The following is a 20,959-nucleotide window of genomic DNA, read 5'->3' as shown; positions in this document are numbered from 1 at the left end:
AAATCACTGAAAACTTATCCTTTGTATACCTCTACAACAAGGATGGATTATCTCATTTATGCTTTCCTGGTGTTTAGCTGGTGTAGTATCCCCCTATCACCCATAATATATTAGACAAACAGATCAAGCTGCTGAAGTCTGCATTAAAGAATACAACATATACATAAAATAATTAGAAGCCTACAAATCTGAACTTGCATCACATGCTACTGATATGAATCATATAGTTCACTATAGCCAGACAAAGCTATTTCACAATTGAAATGTGAGCATCTTTTCAGAAGTCTGCAAAACGATGCTTTTCTGCGCATGTGATTTCATATTATATCCAAATATCAAACTTTTGGAAATGATTACTGTAATCTCTTGCTAATTTGTCACTGCGAAATTCTGAGACATGTCACTAGAATCTTTTACAGAGGCTGTTATAATATACTATAGTAGATATTTAGGATTGTTCAATGGGTTCTTTTGAACTAACAAATTGCATTATCCGCACATCTGGCTGTGCCCATGACTCTAGTTGTAACTACATACCTTAACACAAGTTTCACTGTGCAAGGTCAATCTTAAACAACTCAATCTATCTTAACATTCCTTAAACTAATTCACTGTTCATGCTCTCACTACTATCAGACAATGTATTTCCCAGCCCAATCATGCTCCATTCAGAGAAACCACTCCTCATGCTTTTACTGACCACTTCCATTTGTAGCTACCAGGAATGGCTGCTTGTGGCTAGTCCTCCTCTTGATCTACCATATGAAGGAATTCCCTAGTGTCTATTCTATAGTCATATCATTTTTGTTATCCACCTTTGCACCCTCTCTAAGGTTAATTTTTCCACTTCAAAAAATCTTGGATTGTTCTTTACTGTGCACCAAATCTGAGCACACTAATCTAGATGAGGTTTGATCAGAGCTTTATACATTGGAATTGCAACTCTTCTATCTCTGATGGTCAGCATCCTTCTCAACATAACAGAACCTTCTTAGTTATTTTCACCACCTTTGCAATATGTTCCCCTAAACTTCAAGTTTCTATCTGTCATCATAATCATCATCATCCCAAGATTCCCTGCCTCTTCCACCTGCTCTGGTACAGTTTTCTCCAACAGAGCATACAGCTTCCCATCAATGGATCCCAAATTTCAAGACCATACATTTAGTAACATTGGACTGATACTCCCATTCATTTGCCAATCTGGTTTGTCGAGTGGTTAGCATATCTGCTCTCTAGCCAAGAGCATGGATGTTTGTGATTATTCTACTAACCAATTACCATATGTACTGCTGTGATGTTTGTCCTGGTGCAGTATGACCTTCGATGTCTTTACACCATAAAAATCAAATGCCCCTGGGCTACTACATTGGCACTATTACTAATGACCCTTCTCTATCCACGATGTTAACTAGAGTGGCTGCATACTGCATATTGTAAACTTTGTGATCCATGGAGATATTTCATTCTTCTATATTCCTGAAATCTGAATTTGTGTACTTTTTGTGAAACCAGGCCTGGCGAACACATAGTATACAATTCTGAAGTTATCATTTTCTTTAATCATGAAAAACTACGAGGCACATCCAGAAAGTAAGGTCCATTCAGAATTTACTGCCAAATAAGATATGGGGGGGGGGGGAGATCATGTGTGATAGCATAGAGTGATTCATTAGTTAGCTATCGTTGATCGTTTTACTTTCCTTCCATTATCATTTGTTGTCTTCTATGAATAATTTATAATTAGTTCTGTGATGAAAATCCTGCCAGTTGTGAAGTTGCGATACAGTTTTTGTCGCAGAAAATAATACTACTCCAGAAATTCACTGACAGGTTGTGTAAAGTTTACAGTCCCAACATGTGTGGTGTGTTTGTTTAAAAGAGGGTGTAACAATATTCACAATAAACAGCGCAATGGCCAGCCAATTGTGGTGACAGATGATTTAGTGGAAAGGACACTATTGCTAAACCTTAACGTCACTCGTTATATTCCTGTAAACCTTACACAGTGGTCAGTGAATTTCTGCAGCACTGTTGTTGTTGTTGTGTAATAAAAACATAACACACCACTAATCTCACAACTGGTGGGATTTTTTTATCACAGCACTCATTATAAATAATTCATAGAGGACAACAAACGATAATGGAATGAAAGTAAAATGGTCAACAGGTCAGTCAACAGGCTGCTGGTGTGGATAATTTGTGTTATTATTTATTACTAAAGGTCTAAAACAAATGTTTGCAGTCATTTTCAGATAATTCTGAAAATATTAAAGAGTAGTTAATAGGAAATAAGCTACCCAAGTAACCCCCACCTATACTGCATCTGAACAATAATACATATTAAATAATAATAGTTGCCTTTCAACTGCTCTAAAAGGCAGTTGACTTTAAATTTTATTTTTTTGTGCCAATTTTGCTTTACTTTTTTGCTCAGTATTATTTTTCTGTACACTGATGATTACATAGTGACTGAAAAAACATGAGCCCTAAATATTTATTCCATTTATTCTATGTGCTTTTATACCAATTAATCTTTAGAGCATAAGATGTTTTTACAAAGCTTTTGTTTTCTATATATAACATATTACATATTTTTAAAGGTCTGGCAGCATCAGTCTTAAGTACCATTCTTTGTGTTGACAGACTTGACATGTGGAAAAAAACTTTCAGTGAAATTAAGGTGTTTCTCCCATCATAAGCTTCTTATTAATATTTGTTACAATGGCAGGAAGATCTTTTACAGAATCAATGACATAATGAGCACCAGAGTCTATCAGTATATCATAAGCATGTGACAATTTTTGTTCCATCTCAGCTTTTGGCATTTCTTCAAGCTGCTGTTCTGTTAGGCCCATGTAGTTACTCTACAAATATAAAAATAAAGAACAGATAACCTCATTTTAAATAAGCATTATCTGAAATTAAATGAAGAACCTACCTTAACTGTTTTTTCTGTTAATAAAATAAGTCAGTAAGCAAGAAATCAAAGAAAAGAGTAGTAAGTTTTTTCACTTGGTGAGAAAAAATCACCAAGTGATTTTCATGTGCAAACTTTTGGTAGTTTATGATTAGGTAAAGGATAAAGACAGGAATATAATTCCTTGTGAAGTATAACTCAGACTGAATTATATTAAAAGCTTAATTATTTCATAGTTTCTTTCCAAACAAGAGTTTTCCTGATAGGAACATTCTTGCAATTTTAACACCAATAGAGGGCAGTCCACAGATCATATAGTGATCTGGGTTTACAGTGTTTACTAATAAAGAAACATGATCACAGAACTTCCTGTGTGCAAGCCATGAGTCACTTGGTTTGCACTTATGACACTTGAAGATGTGATGCTTTTGGCAGGAAATGAAAATTATTTTTTTTGTGCCAATTTTGCTTTACCTTTTTGCTCAGTGTGACAAACTCATGTATTGTACACTTTAAAAATCAGTTAATCCATGAATGTGAATAATTTTATTTCTCTCTGCAAGTGTGTTTGAATAAAATTATGTTTTTAATTTTTTCCTTTTGTCAAGAGAAAGTCAAAGCATTTTACAAAGTGTGTGTGTGTGTGTGTGTGTGTGTGTGTGTGTGTGTGTGTGTGTGTGTGTGTGTGTGTGTGTGTGTGTTCATGCTTCCTGCTTTGAAATCAGTGTTTCTGTGGAAAATTGAGTTTTTACAATGCTTTCAATTTGATTTTGTCCTTTAAAATGTGCAAAAAGAGAAGCTCTAGTAATGGCGATGTTTCTGACTCTTAACAATACAATAAAAGAACATGAATCGCAACACTGGAAATTGTTATATTATTATTATTATTTGACACCTCCAGGGAGTCCAGAGACTCATCGAGGGAGGGCACTTGATCTACAACTCCATCTTCACCATTCAATCATCAAATGACCGAAACTACACCAACGCCATCTATCCTGGTATTTTATTTTATTTTTTTTTATTTCCACAGACAATCACAAACATCCATGCCCACGGCAGGATTCGAACCAGCAGCCTTTTGGCTGGAGAGCAGATACACTAACAGCTCTGTAAACCAGGCCGGCAATTATTAAATAATTAACCAGAAATTATTTTAATTAAATACTATAGAATGAGAATTAAGTATTTGTACTATTTTGTTTAATCTGATTTCATCTTCTAACAGAAGTAACACTTGCAAAGAATCAAATACGTATATATTTGTGAACAAAATGCTGTCTAAATGAAGAACAGCTTTGCTGAGCTATTAAAAATATTTACTTGTCAGTGTTTAATTTTATCATATTTAATTGTCATCTACAATGTAGATGACAATTAAGTATCAGAATCTTAAACACAGGCACATAAATTTAATTTTTAATAGTACAGTAAAAGGAAAATATGATTCAATTTATGAAACATTATAACATGACTTTTAGGAAGGCCTTAATCAATACTGATAATTCAAACAGAAATGCAAATGATAAACCTGAATATCATGCAATTTAGAAAGCTCTTGGTTTGACTACCATGTGTCAACCATCACACTCAATGCGAAGTTCCAGGCATCGACTGGAACACGAATCTGCACAAAAAACATTCAAAACCGAGGGTCACAACATTGGGTTTCCATAGTAGGACTGCAATATGCAAGTTCGCACATTACCCAAACCAACTTACAGTTTCGTTTTGAGTAGCAAAGAGCATGTACAGTGTATGTTGTGACATATCATACTCACCCTCTAACAAGCAGATGGATGAGTGTGGGTATGGCAGATGTCTGGTGAACATCTTTTACCATGGTGCGTAACCCCAACTATGATATTTGTAGGTGACGACATGATAGTATAGTCTGGTTTTCCTGGTTTTAACTCAGACTTCAGGTGTCACGAATGTTGAACTATGACAGGAATCTGAACATTCTGGACAATTCTATGTTTCCTACTTTGTGGTGTTTCTATGGAAATGACTTTGTCTCTTTCAGCAAGACAATGCATCATGTCATATGGCTACTGCTTTAACTGAGCAGTTTGCGAACATGAACATCACCGCACTTGGATGGCCTCCACAGAGCCCTGATCTCAACTCCATTGAACATCTATGGAATGAACTGGAGCATCAGGTAAAGTAAAGGTACGTCTTTCCCACAACAGTCCAGGATCTCATTACATGCCTACAGAAAGAATGGTCCAAAATGCCCATTGATCGCTACATATGCTTGTGGAAAACATGTCCCGCAGGATTGTGGCAGTCATCGCAGCAAAAGGAGGTCCTACATCTCATTAAAATGGGTGCCATGGCTGTTTGTTCCTCACACTATGGTGTCCATACACTTCTTTCTATGCAGTGTATGGAAAGAAGTGCATGTATATATTGAAAGAAGTGTGTGTGTGTGTGTACACACAGTAGATTCTAGTTTATTGGGGGTAGTTGTTTATTTGGGTCAAATATTGAAGAACAGAAATAAATTGTGATAATCCAAAGTTGCTTAACTTATTTAGGCCACCTTGCCTCTTTAATGGGAGTTGCTGTCAGTCAGACCCGGGATACAGAGTAGAGAGGACATGCGTATTTTGATAGTATAATGATTCTACTTACAGTGACTGCTAAGTAGTGTACTTTTGATTAAAACAGGTGTGTGTGTGTGTGTGTGTGTGTGTGTGTGTGTGTGTGTGTGTGTGTGTGTGTGTGTGTGTGTGTGTGTGTTAATTTTTTAGTAAAAAAGTGTAACGGTATAGCAATTTAATTAGTTTTTTTGTTTTTATAAGGCCTCTGCCAAGATGTCAAGGAAAGATTTCACATTAGCAGATAAAAAGATAAAATCGTCTTACATGACAAAATAAAAAGCCAATCATCTAATACCAGTCATCCTCAGCTGGCAGAGATAACTAGTGTTGCAAAATCTACAATCACACATTTATTAGGCCAGTTGGAAAGCTGCAAGAATGGGCATCACGTGATGGACAACAGGGAAAATCCCAAAAATGGAAGTGTGAAGTCAAGGATCCATATGTTGAGGAGGCTCTCAATCAATGGTTCTCTATTGTAACTAGACAAGGCATGTACTGTATTTACTCAAATATAACTCGCACTTTTTCTCCAAAATTAAAGTTAAAAAATCATGGTGAGAGATATGTGCGGGGTTTTTGGAAATTAAACTTTTTCAATTAAATCCTCAGTATTCATTATAATTTATAATTGGTCACATTATTTATAAAATGAATGCATTTAAATGTTAATTATCAATACTATTTACACGATTAGCTGCTCAGCTTCATCACATGATATGTTTGAATCTTTCAGCGACAATGCTTCTGTAATTAAATTAATTATTTCTGGTGAAATCACGTCTCAAGCTCTCAAAATCCAGTTCCACAACAGATCTAATGATGGTCTCTTAATCTTAATCCACCCCCAAGCAACCCAAGATCAAGAATTCAATGTCCTCACTCCCACATTTCCTCTACTGGTTGCTTCCATATGCTATGCATATGATTAGTGCAGTATTAACAAAAGATCATGCAACTCAACGACAAAGGCAGGTCGACGATTGTCGACCTACCTTCAACCAAATTCCAAAATACCTGAAACTACCATAACAACGTTCATTATCTATTTTTTAAAATTTTTAAATTTTTTTGTGTGCAAACAATATGCGAAACTTTAATTTCTTTTTTCGTAAAGTAAAATCGGGGGTGCAAGGTATACACGAGGGCAAGTTATATTCAAGTAAATATGGTATGTTAATGGTCAAATGTTGAAAACCAAATTGGAAGAGTTAGCTAAAAAGATGGGCCATGTGAGCTTTAAAGCTACTGATGGTTGGTTATCGCAATGGAAAATCAGACATGAAATAAAATTTGAGGCGACACGTGGTGAGATGGACAGTGCTGATACTGCAAGTATTGAACAGTGAAAATCAACTAAACTACCCAAATCGCTGCAAATATTTGGTCCTTATGAAATCTATGATGCTGAAGAAACAGATCTGTTTTACCATGCCACACCAGAGAGTTCCCTAAGCTATAAACTAGCACCGCTGTCAGGTTAAAACAAGAAAAGCAATGGATCACATTACCGTGTTGTGCTGCTGTAGCATGTCAGGAAGTGACAAACAGAAGCTGTTGATTATTGGAAAAAAGCACCATGCCTTGATGCTTTAAAGGGATTTGAATGGACAGTTTGCCAGTTCTGTATTATCAAAAGAAGAATGCATGTATGACTTCTAATTGTTCAGAAATGGCTAATAAGCTGAGATGCAGAATTGCAACAAAATTCAAGAAAAATTCTTCTGCTCCTCTACAATTGTGCAGCACACCCTCAATTAAATTGTTTGAAAAAAATACAACTTGAATTTCTCCCTGCTAACACTGCATTCTTGGTATGGCAACTGGACAAGGGAATTATAAAAAATTTGAAGATGTATCACAAGGCTGGTGCACTACATCCATGAAGCAATTGAAGAAATCTACTAATGTCATCTTCAATGGCCAAAGAAATCAGTGCAAAGGTTATCATCTCTACAATTGTGCAGCACACCCTCAATTAAATTGTTTGAAAAAAATACAACTTGAATTTCTCCCTGCTAACACCGCATTCTTGGTATGGCAACTGGACAAGGGAATTATAAAAAATTTGAAGATGTATCACAAGGCTGGTGCACTACATCCATGAAGCAATTGAAGAAATCTACTAATGTCATCTTCAATGGCCAAAGAAATCAGTGCAAAGGTTATCATTTTAAAGGTAATACAATTTGTTGCCAGAAGAAACAGCAAAACATTTCAAAAACTGCTTTGCTCATTGTCATTTTAAGAATTCAGACCAGGAAATGCCAGTAATCCTTGTAGAAAGGCTTATATGTTAGCTACACATGATTATTAAATTATTTAAGAAATTCACAATGCATACCGGAATATAAATTAAAATAAACTTTAATAAATAGTTCCTATATTTCAGCAACGTCCTATTGCCATCTTCATGGGAACATATAACTATGACACGTGTATGCAGGCACTACAAAAAGCAAATGAGGTAGAAGAGAAAAAACTAATGTTGTTCCTAACGTCCTGATGGTGCCCCCTAGCAGGCTATATTAGGTATTCTTGGCCGTTGGGCTGATGCCGAGGCAAATTCTATGAATAATCTTTAATACTTAAACTTGCTGTGGCGGGAATCCATAGCATGATCTGCAAGCCCAGAGTGGCTGTACTGGTGAAATCGGATGTAGTCTTTGTGTTTAGAAATTCGGATATTCGCTGTCCTGCCAGGTTGGCCAAAGTAGGACAGTTTACAGCTGCAAAGGACCTGGTATACCCCAGGAAGGTCTAAGGGAAATGGTTGGTCTTTTGTGGAGCGGATAAGGGATGTCAATTTTTTATATGGTTTGTAACAAGAGATCAGGTCATATTTTTTTAGAGGTGCCCCAGATGTAGGGAATGGTGATAAATTTAGAGTTATCTTTATTGTGAAGGTGGGGAGGGGGGGATTGGAGTTAACTGGTTTTAATATTTATTGGGGATTGTAGCCATTGACTAAGAAAGTGTTAAGGATATGATTTAGTTCAGTGGTTAGGGCATTATCTTTTGAACACATTAGTTTTGTCCTGTTATCATCATCATCATCAAATTCCTGACATGTACCCTCAAGGGGTGTACAGGATATGATAGTACTACATGAAAAATTGACATCATTACTAACTTCCTATCTACAATTTTCCTCCAAATCAGTCTGTTACTTGTCAAGACTCCAATATTATCATTATCAGATCATATATTTCTATCATCTAAGGCACATTGTACCATATCAATCAACCTATATCTTGGCCTTCCTCTGGGTCGTTTTCCTGTCAACCTAGCGGAGAACACTTGTTTTACTAATCTTTCCTCGCCCATTCTGTTTAGGTGACCATACCACCTGAGATTAACACATTCCTGGATGCCGACGATGTCAAGTTCTTTCCTAATATCCTCATTTTTAATATGATATTGCCATTGATGCCATCTGTTCACGCCTCTAATCTTTCTCATGACCCTCATATCTGCGGTCTCTAGTCTTTGGTCAAGTGTTTTACTTCTGACCCAGCTCTCAGATCCATAAGTTAAAACTGGTTTGAACACTGTCTTGTATACAGCTAATTTAGTGTTCCGACTAATTTCTCTCTTATTCAATTGACTTCCTACCATACAAGCTTTGTTGATTCTGTTGTTTATTTCCGTATTTAATTTACCATCTTCACTAAAAATATTGCCTAAGTAGCTGAAATGTTTTAATTGTTCCACAGGTTCCCCATTCACAACACAGTTGACATTTTCAACAATTCTACCTATTTTCATCGTCTTTGTCTTTTTAATGCTGACCTTCATACCATATCTATTACAACAGTTATTCAATTTAGTCAGGGAATCTTGCAAACTTGTAGCTGATTTATTTAGAAGTATAACATCGTCTGCATAAAGCAAAGAGCTGACATTAACATCTCCAATTCTCATGTCATGTTTAATACCACTTTCCTTCATAATGTGATCCATATAGATAATGAATAACAACGGGGATAATGTACATCCTTGTCTCACACCAGATTTAACATTAAACCATCTTCCTGTACTTCCTTCAATTCTAACTGCCAACTTACAACTCAAATACAGACTAAGTATTGCTTGATATAATGCCCCATTGACACCATATAACTGATCCTGACAGCCTCCATTTGGCCTGAATCCAGCTTGTTCTTCACCAAGCTTTTCTTCCACAATTCTTCTCAACCCTTTCTCAAGTATACTTGCATAGATCTTGCCAGGAACACTCAGTAGGGAAATACCTCTGTAATTCTCAAATTCAGTTTTATTTCCCTTTTTTATATATGGATACTATTAGAGCTCTACTCCAATAATCGGGAATTTGTCCCTCTGTCCAGTCTTTCTGAACTATGCAGTGCAACCACTGTAAGACTTTTATACCATCATACCTCAGCATTTCTGGTCGAATATCATCTACTCCTGCTGCCTTTCCACATTTCAAGCCTTTGATGGCTTTTTCTACTTCAAGTATGGATATGTATTCCTGACTGTATGCCTGTTGAGTGTTTTGTACCACTGTGCTATCACTGCTTGTTTCATTTAGCAATTTTTCGAAGTAATTACTCCATACTTCAAGGATATCTTTTTCTCAGTTTTCATGTTACTTTTATCATCGCTAACTCCTTTTACAGCACTCTTTCCTCCATTTCTAAGCTTCTTCAACAACCTCCAGAATATCTTACCACCTTCTTGATATTTATTTTCTATGTCCTTTCCAAAGTCCTCCGATAGCTTTTGTTTAGCTAGTTTTACACAGTGTTTCGCTTCCTTACATTTGTCTCTGTATTCTCTAAGAGCAAAAGCTGACTTATTTGCCAGGAACTTTTGATATGCTTTCTTCTTTTCCTTCACTTCCTCTTTAACTTCCTGTGTCCACCATGGAGTTCTGACTTTTCTATCCTTGCAGACAACCTCACCACATGCCTCTCTAGCTGAATCGACCGAATCTCCAAGGTTTGGTTCCTGTTCTCAAATTCTTTCATTTTTCCTTCAATAATATTTGTGTATTTTAGTCTACAGTTCACATCTAAGAGCTGCTCAACTTTTATTCGCTTTAAAACTTTCTTACATGTTATTCTTTTCAATATGAAATTCAATTTTATCCTGCTCAAGACTAAACAGTGATCGCTTCCAATTTCAAATCCTCTGTAAAATCCTGTGTACACTCTTGTGTCCTGCACCAGGGAGAAAACATCACTATCAACAATAACATAGTCGATGAGACTTTTCTTATTCCTAGCCTCTTCTCTCCATGTGAATTTGTGCACATTTTTATGTTGGAACATGGTGTTAGTAATAATCAGTCTATGTCCTGAGCAGAAATCCAACAGGTAATTGCCATTATTATTTGCTTTGCTCTTTTCTCCAAATTTTCCCAAAATATTTTTGTATGTCTGACAATCATTTCCTACTCTGCTATTTAGATCCCCAACAAGGACCAACTTTTCCTTTTTCATTGTGTCAGTTGCTTTTTCTAAAGCATCAAAAAATTCCTCCACTTCTACCTTAGTAGAACCTTCTGTCGGACCATAGACACAAATATGTCTCATTGTCCAATTCCCCATTCTGATATTTGCCCACATCGCTCGACTTGAGACTGCCTGCCATTCAAGAAGATTAGTCTCGTATTTTGCGTTGAATACTATAGTGTTTTAATAACCCCATATTGTTGTGTGAGGGGGGGGGGATTGCTGGTGAATGTATCTGCCTGTATGGGTGGGGTTTCTATAAACTGAGAAAACCAAGGTTCCCTCAGGCTGGTGAGTAATTAGTGTGTCTACGAAAGGGAGGCTGTTGTTTTCCTCTTTTTCTAAGGTGAACTTGATTCTGGGGGTGTTGGTTGTTTAAGTGTGTTAAGAAGGAGTGGAGTGTATCTGAGCCATGTGGCCAAATAGTGAACACATCATCAACATAGCGAAGCCATATAGTAGGTTTTTTTGTGGGAAAGAATTTAAGGCTTTCTATTCAAAAGTCTCCATTAAGAAGTTGGCCAAGGGTGGGGAGAGTGGTGAACCCATGGCTGTCCCCGCTATCTGTTTGTAGAAGTTTCCTTGCCAAACGAAATAGCCTGAGTTCATTGTTGTGAACTGAAATACGGCTGAGATTTTGGGAGGAAATTTGGCTTGTATGAGCTCTAAGGTTTCCTTGAGTGGGACATTTGTGAATAGGGAAGAGACGTCAAAACTGACCATTATGTCAGTATGTTGGAGCGAGAGGTTTTTCTATACTGGCTTTGAAGTGGGCTGAGATTTTTATGTGTGACCAGTATAGTGTGTGAGTGCTTTGGCTAAATGTTTAGCTAATTTGTATGTGGGGGAATCAATACCATCGTCTCCATGTGGGGCACCTGTTCATGGTGGAGGGACCTCCCAGTGATGGTACTGGCCCTTTTCATTCTTCCTCTTTTTCTTTGCTTTTCTTCCCATATTCTTTGCTCTACTTCTCCTGAGTCTTTTTCACTATCCTTTTTCCAGACCACCATCACTGGGATCCAACACCCTGCTGCCGTGTTTGCCGTGCGTGCGACCCGTGGACATCCAGAAAGGTGGGGATCCTGGTAGTCTTGCACTACTTTGGCCCAGCCAGGATCAATGGTGTTGCAGTAAGTCTCTCGCCCCATGGTCCAGGGTCGGGATCCTAGACCTGCTGCAGTGCCGGTATAGCGTCCAGGGTAGCCCTGGCGTTCCACTCCTGAGCGCATTTTTTGCTTGCCAGGTAGTGGGTGTCCATGTGTTGCTCCGTGGTGGGGAGCTTTGGCACCGAATTAAAAATTCCTTAAAATATGAATTCTTCATCCTCAAATATTTCAGGGACCCTAACAAAGTCCCAACCAGTACTGATAATACAGACACAGCATATGGGAACAGAAGTAAGAAACAAAAGATATCAGATACTAACAAAAATGTACCAACCTTTTTAATCATTCATGCAACAGGTGAAAAACCAATTGGGAAAATGTCACCCTTCTTTGTCCAAAAAGGTTTAGGACTGGCAGGATCTCCCAAAACTGTCAAGAAATTGCGTTCTGGTGATATTCTCATGGAAACAATGTGCAAACAACATTCTGAGACACTACTGAGAGCAACGACAATGAGTGGAATACAAATTGCAGTAACACCTCACAGAACACTCAATTCCAGTAGAGGAGTGATATCAGAATGGGATCTCCTTGAGGTTCCTGATGAGTTGATATGTTCAGAGCTTAAAGATCAAGGAGTGACGGGTGTGAGGCACATCCTGATATGCAGGGATGGTCGCCTGGTCTCAACCAAAAACATCATCCTTACTTTGATACGCCTCGGCCTCTGACATCTGTAAAAGCAGGATATCTCAGCTGTCCTGTTAGAATATATATCACTAACCCGCTGAGATGCTTTAAATGTCAAAGGTATGGACATGCCCAAACTGCCTGTCGTGGTTCTACTACCTGTGTTCGATGTGATACTAAAGAACATGAAAATAAATCTTGCTGTGAAAAAAAAGCCAAATGTGTCAACTGTCAGGGAGATCATCCAGCATACTCTCGTGCATGTCAGAAATGGAAAGATGAAAAAGAGATACAAAAAATAAAAACAGAACAAAACATTACATATCAGGATGCAAAAAGAAAGCTAGCCACCATCACACCTGTTCTACGAATCCTCTTATGCTGAAAAAGTAACAAAAAAGTGCCAATAGCAACTCAAACATGTATGTCTATTTCACCATATCTGAACTTTACAATCGTAAGTGCTTCTCTGTTGAGCACATTAATCACAAGACCTATGGCCTTACTCCAGAGACAACTTCAAAAATGGTCCCATTCAATGAAAACTCATCTGTCAAAAAAATTATGGTGGAGGCTTCACTCAAAGATAAACCACCAGACACTTGCACAGAAAAAATGGATACCTCAATACTCACTGAAAGCAAACTAAGAATACCAACTGACCCTAACACATTTGATGTTTTAAATACTCTACCAGAGGAAGAGATGGACACTGGCTGTCCATACTTCCCTAAAACAGTGGATAAATATGAATCTGATAAAGGTAAGCCCTCAACCTCTCGAAAACCAGACAAGTCAATAAAATCAAAACAATAGGAAAATTTTTACAATGGAACTGTCATGGGATCTGCCAGAATATTGACTATAACAAGATGTTGTTACAGAAACACAAACCTTTCTGTTTCTGTCTACAGGAAACTTACTTAAAACCCAATGAGGACCATACCTTTAGGAATTTCACTGTTGTACGTAAGGATAGAACTGGAGATGGTCCTACTCATGGAGGAGTAGCTATCCTAGTGGGCAGTCATACTCCTTTCCATCAGGTCCAACTTAATACTTCTCTGGAAGTGGTAGCGATTTGCTTCTCTGTGGGATTCCTTATTACAGTATGTTCAATTTATTTACCACCAAATGCTGAGTTAAATGAAATTGATCTTGATAACCTTATCTCGCAATTGCCTGAACCCATACTTTTGATGGGTGACTTTAATGGTCACAATACTCTATGGGGTAGTGCCAACACTAATAGACGAGGACGAAGCATTGAAAAAATTCTTGATAATAATAACCTTTCCCTTCTAAATAATAAACTCAATACTTTCTTCCATATGCCTACCTGCTCATATTCTGCAATTGATCTTACAATCTGTAACCCTTCCATTCTTCCACTGCTCATGTGGGACGTTGAAGAGAACATATATGGAAGTGATCACTTTCCTGTTCTTTGTACAATGTCTTCACAGGAACCATGTTCACCCACACGGATACCTGTATGGAAAATGAACCAGGCTGACTGGAACACTTTCTCTCATTTTGCAAAATTTAATGCTGATGCCATCAGTCAAACACCTATCAATGAAGCTGTAAAATATGTAACAGAATGCATTGCCCAGGCAGCAACAACCCTCCATTCCAAAAACATCATCTCAATTTCCAGTCTATCCAAAGCCTTGGTGAAACCCAGAATGTCAGGCAGCCAAAAAAGATCAACACAGAGCATGGAGCATATTTCATAGATACCCCACTACATCAAATTTAATAACTTTCCAGCGTGCTCGAGCCAGAGCAAGTTTTGTAAGACGTCAGAGTCAAAAACAATCATGGATCCAATTTACTACATCAATTAATCAAATGACCAGTCCAAAAATTGTATGGGATAAAATCCGGAAAATGAAAGGCAGATATAGTACACATTGTTTGTCCACTTAGACTATAATGGAAGTGTTCTTGCTGATCCCAAAGCTATTTCAGATACTTTAGGAGAAACTTTTGCTAAAATCTCAGCAACAGCTTCATATTTTCCAGAATATAATGGAAGTGTTCTTGCTGATCCCAAAGCTATTTCAGATACTTTAGGAGAAACTTTTGCTAAAATCTCAGCAACAGCTTCATATTTTCCAGAATTTTTAATGCTGAAAGAGCAGCAAGAGAAACAAAGGCTTAATTTTTCTACCAACATTCTTCAGCCATATAATCAGCCATTTATCAAGGAGGAACCAAAAAGAGCTCTCCTACAATCTCACCTTAGTGCAGCAGGACCTGATAACATCCATTATGAAATGATAAAACATCTACCATCATCTTCTTCTCTTATTATACAATAGAATACTTGAAGAGGAAGAGTTTCCAAATTCTTGGCATAAGTCAATTGTCATTGCTATCCCGAAACCAGGAAAAGATCCAACACAAGCAAATAATTATCGACCCATGCTCTGACTAGCTGTCTTTGTAAGATACTAGAGAAAATGGTTAATGCCAGACTTCTCTGGTACTTAGAAAGCAACAGTCTTCTTTTTAATACACAATGTGGTTTCCGTAGACATCGATGTATAAGAGATGCATTTCTGAAGCGAGAACATCTTGTCTCTGTTTTTTTTTTTTTTGACATGGAAAAAGCTTATGACACAACCTGGAGATATGGCATATTAAAAGACCTCTATAACCTAGGTCTCAAAGGACACCTCCCTATATTTATTAAAAACTTTCTGTTCAAGCGAACTTTCCAAGTCAGCGTAGGAAGTACGCTATCTCAACCATATCGTCAAGAACAAGGTGTTCCCCAAGGCTCTGTCTTAAGTGTAACCCTTTTTGCTATTAAAATCAACTCAATCATTGAACAGCTTCCTCCCACTGTAGACAATGCTCTATATGTTGATGACTTCACAATTTACTGTCACTTGCGTAACATGAGGGTAATTAAAAGACAACTTCAGCAAGCAATTGATCATGTCTCTCTGTGGGTTCTTAATAATGGGTTTAGGTTTTCAACAGAAAAAAGTATCTGCATACACTTCTGTCAAAAACGCACTCATCACCCAGATCCTGAACTAAAAATGGGACCTACTGTTATTCCAGTAACTACAGAAACCAAGTTCTTGGGACTCATTTTTGACAGAAAACTCACATTTCTAGCACACATTCGTCAACTAAGAGAAAAGTGCAAAAGAACTTTGAACCTCCTTCGCTCTCTATCCTCTACTGAGTGGGGTGCTGATCGAGATTCATTGCTCCATCTTTATCGTGCACTCATACATACAAAGCTGGATTATGGGTCCCAAGTCTATGGTTCGGCAAGACAGAGTAACCTACGATGGTTGGATTCCATCCATCATCAGGGTATATGGATAGCTACTGGTGCCTTTCGCACCTCACCCACTCCAAGCCTCTATGTAGAAGCAAATGAACCAGCTCTATCACTTCGACGAAAACAACTGTCTCTTAATTACGCCCTAAAAATAAAATCTCTCCCAGATCACCCTACATGGAATAGTATCTTCTCTCTGCATTGGTAAGCTCAATATCACACACATCAAACTGCTATACATCCTTTTGGTATGCGTATTAAAGAAACTATGCAAGCTGTTAGTATAAATGTTGACAACATTAGCTACACTAAACATTACAGCATTCCTCCATGGCAGGTTTGCACACCATCCTGCAACCTCTCACTTTGTCAGCTACAGAAATCTTATACCCCATCATCCATCTACCTGCAATTGTTTAATGCACACAGAGCAGCACATGCTGATTTCTTACCCATGTATACTGATGGTTCAAGAACTAACATCTCTGTTGGCTGTGCTGCTATGTTTCCTGACATTATTATCTCAAATCAGATCCCACCTGACTGCAGTAATTATACAGCAGAGTTACATGCCATTCAGCTTGCACTTGTGCATATAAAAGAAAACTGCTACCAAAAGTGTATAATTTATACAGACTCATTGAGCTCTTTACAGGCTATCTCTTCTCCTATGTATAATCCTCATCCAGTACTTTATGAAGTGCTATACCTGCTTCACAAAATGAAAATCCTTAATTTCGATGTTCAGTTCTGCTGGATTCCCAGCCACATCGGAATCAAAGGAAATGAGGCTGCAGATGCAGCTGCTAAATCAGCCCATACCTTCTCCACATACTATTTCACAGTTCCATATACAGACAACTTATAAGATCAAAGCTAATTGCTCAGTGGGAGTTAACATGGCAAGAAACATCAACAAACAAATTATATAACATTAAACCTGAAATTAAACGCTGCCATTCTAGTCAACATACAAAGAGAAGGGAAGAGATTGTCCTTGCTAGGCTCCGCATAGATCACGGTCACCTTACTCATTCTCATTTACTGAGAGCTGATGACCCTCCCATATGTGAAAAATGCAACACACATCTCACTATTCATCATATTCTGGTAGACTGTCAAAAATTTACACGAGAGAGAGAGAGGAATGAAATTTTCACCTATCTAACCAAGCCATATACACGCAGGGAAATGCTAGCAGACTCAGGCAAATTGCATGATGTTTTTAATTTTTTAGAAAGAATTAATTTGTACAAACACATTTGACCATAAATTTGTTTATATGTAAATACTTTTTTGCTTAACTTAACTTTTATACATACATATTATTCATTAGGTTAAATCTGACCAATTATGTATTACCATAGGCCTTGATTTTGTATATTTGTATCACCCTGCTGTAATTTTGTTAATATGTAAATACCATAATGCTAAACTTAAATTTTATGCATCAATGCTGTATAATAATTCCTTTTATTAGTATAATAATGTTTGTTATAATCTTACTAGATGTAGACAATGCTTTCCTTGACTTGTTTTGTATATACATATGTTAACCTATAATTATCTATTTATGTACTGCTGAAACTTCTGCAGTAATTTTGTTTATATGTAGATATTGCATCACTTAACATGCATTTTGTGTATGCATCTTATTTACTACTTTATTTTTTGAATAATCATGTAGTGCTGTAGGACATCTTACCTATTTGTGTACTTTCTAGAAATTCTGTTTATATGTATTCTAAATTCTGTTTCTACTGCATTGCTAAATTTAATTTTCATCCATGTATATTGTATAATAATCCCTTTTTGCCTATTTTTGTACTGCTATAAATGCATCTATTATAATCTTACATATATGTAGATACTGCATTCCTTGGCTTAGTGTTTCATATATTATGTATTAACTTATATTGCTAACTATTTTTGCACTACTGTAATAACCTCTGACCTTGTGTGTTGCTGTGCCCTCTGCAGCAGTTCTGTTTACCTAGAGATGCTGCTTTGAGAAACTATTTTTCTGTAAATGCTAATGTTATAACCTTTAGTATGGTATGACCTTTGTAGTTTTTGTACCAAATAAACTATAAACCAACCAACCAATCAATCAATACCATCCACTATGGGACGTAATGGCACATTTTCTTTATGTATTTTTGGAAGTCCATATATTCGGGGGGATCTAGAGTTGAAAGGTTTTAGTTTGTTGGTAACTTCTACAGGCCAAGAAATGACTTTCTTAAGGAGCCTGTGGAGTTTTCTAATTTGTGAGTTGGTGGGATTATATTCATTAGGGAGGTAGGTCACCCGATCTAATAATAAAGCATTAAGCTTACCTGTGTAGTCCATTTGGTTGAGAACCACAGTGGCGTTTCCCTTATCCACTTTGGTAATTACTATTTCTTTATTTTTCTTCATTTCTTGTAGAGATTTATATTCGCTTTTGGATATGTTGGTTTTTGGTGCTCTTACTTCGGTGAGAACACCAGCTACATCCAGTCTGATATTGTTAGCGATATGGTTTGGAAGGTGACCAACCACTTCCCCTAGACCTTCCTGGGGTATACCAGGTCCCTTGCAGCTGTAAACTGTCCTACTTTGCCCAAACTGGCAGGACAGTGAATATCCGAATTTCTGAACACAAAGACTACATCGTACCAGTACAGCCACTCTGGGCTTGCAGACTATGGTCTGGATACCCACCACAGAATACGTTGGAAGAAAGCCACAATAATACACTGCAGTAAGTTTAAGGATGAAAGATTATTCATAGAATCTGCCTCAGCTCTGAAAAATGTTCCAAACCTCAACAAATTTGGTGCTAGGGGGCACCATCAGGACTTTAGGAACAACATTAGTTTTCTCTCTTCTACCTCATTTGCTTTTTGTAGTGCCTGTGTGCACGTGTCATAGTTATATGTTCCCATGAAGATGGCAACGTGACGTTGCTGAAATACAGGAAGCATTTATTAAAGTCTATTTTAATTTATATTCCATTATATGTTGTGAATTCCTTAAATAATTTGATAATCAGGAAATGCCAGATATGACTGATAATGAAAATGAAAATGAAATCATTTTGGTACTGCAACATGTCAGAAACTGCGAAGAGTTTTATGCATTGACTATAGCCAATGTTACAATGAAAATGAAGATTCTGAGAATGTGATTGTGGAACAAACTGCAGCAAAACACCTAAAAATTCCAGAAGAATGAAACACCTGAACACGATCAAGTAACTAACCAGGAAGCCAGGAAATTTATCGTTGAATTGTTATGCCACTCTATGTAAGAAGACAAGAAAGGCAGTCCTTGATCTGAATTAGATATCTGTGCTGATTTTGTTCGGTTGCAGTCTAGAAAGGAATTTCTTCAAAACAAATGTTAAGAGAGATCCTGTGTCGCTCAGTAGAAGTGGCGTTTGCACTCTACAGCGGTTGACTGCACGAAGAAAGGATTTTGTGGTTCAAATCTAGTTGCCGACTAGAGGAACTTTTTCTAAGCCTTTTTTCGGCCGGTTCCCGAGTTAGTCGATCTCTGGCACGGGCTAGCAGGTTTTTTCTTCCGTAAACTCAAGAAAATCGACCGTAGAACCCACACTATTTTCAGACATTAAAAATATTGTGTTAGGGTTAGAGACCATGAGATGGCGGCACTAGCTTGCCGCCTTCTTCACTGCATACCGATGAATCAGTGATAGCCTTGGGCCAGCTATCTCTCTGATTAGCTACCAGTGGAGATTGAACTGCCCAATCAGTCTCCAAAAGTTAGTAGGGTAAATGGCCTCGCCTACTCCCTATACGGGAACAACATAGGCGTTAGCTGATTTTTTTTTTTTTTAATGTTAAGAAAAATGTGCTTCTTTGATCGATACTTATGTATAATTAACCTCTTGAGGGATACTGATTGTGTACATTTAGTTTTTAAAATAAAAACATTCTTAACAAAAGGTATACTGATAGTTTGTCTATTTCTAAACATTTTAACTCTTTGTGATATTTTAGCTTTTTCCATAAAATTTTGCATAATTGGGACAAAGTGTTCTTCTAGTTCTGATGTGTCCCAATTAATCAGAATCCACTGTGCGTGTGTGTGTGTGTATACACACACACATATATATGATATGACAATATGGCACGTTGTTTCAATTTTATGCTAAGCCTCTCCAACCTTCTTTGACCTTTCTTTCATAATACTAATATCTCCACTCTTTAATTTTCATCTGCCTAAATATACTTTTTGTTAACTTCACTCCTCATAAAATTTCAATTTTTCATATTTCTCACAAGAAAAAAAAAAGCTATCCAGATATTATCAAGTGTATCCTCACTATTACCTTTGTTAATATCTGGTTTTACAAAATATTTTCTTTTTATCCTTGGAAATATTGTCTGAAAATCTTCTTAACAATATATATGACACATATTTTTTTTTTCCTTTATATACACTTGTTTGACATATAACGTCAAAAACAAGAGGTGAAAATAAGATTGTTCAAATTTTCCAATAAGTAATGCAGTCATCCCTCACAGCAGTATGCTTACAATAATATTTCATACTGTTTATAATGATGTCCAGGAGCTTAGTAATAATCACCAAAGCTCTCATAAGCCCATCAAGTTTTTTTTTTTTTTTTTGGGGGGGGGGGGGGGTTAAGAACAGTAACATGTCTCCCTAGAGCAGCCCAATCATGCTCACTAGGATTAAGATCAGGAGACCTGGCTGGTCAGTCCATATGTACAATAGTTTCTTCTTTAAGACATTGGTCTGCAAGCTTCACTCGATGAGGATGAGCATTACGTTTTTTAGAGATAAATGTCTCTCTTATCACACCTGCATAA

At 37.1% G+C, this 20,959-nt stretch overlaps 1 protein-coding gene across 1 annotated transcript in view; it reads right to left on the bottom strand.

The window, feature by feature from the left end:
- Positions 1–2,490: 2,490 nt before the first annotated feature.
- The window catches only part of LOC150102758 (uncharacterized), a 174,695-nt gene continuing 156,226 nt past the window's right edge, over positions 2,491–20,959 (bottom strand). Inside the window, exon 7 of the mRNA XM_090399294.1 lies at positions 2,491–2,867. Coding sequence (XP_090255420.1) covers positions 2,679–2,867 — 189 coding nt within the window. The 3' untranslated portion in view covers positions 2,491–2,678. The remainder of the gene's footprint in view (positions 2,868–20,959) is intronic.

Source organism: Typopeltis vanoorti, chromosome 10 (genome assembly GCF_054136105.1).
Source record: "Typopeltis vanoorti isolate ZY-2024b chromosome 10, IOZ_Tvanoo_1.0, whole genome shotgun sequence".
In the NCBI taxonomy this organism is placed as follows: domain Eukaryota; kingdom Metazoa; phylum Arthropoda; class Arachnida; order Uropygi; family Thelyphonidae; genus Typopeltis; species Typopeltis vanoorti.
The sequence above is the reverse complement of the archived record's forward strand: the minus strand, read 5'-3'. Positions and strand labels throughout refer to the sequence as shown.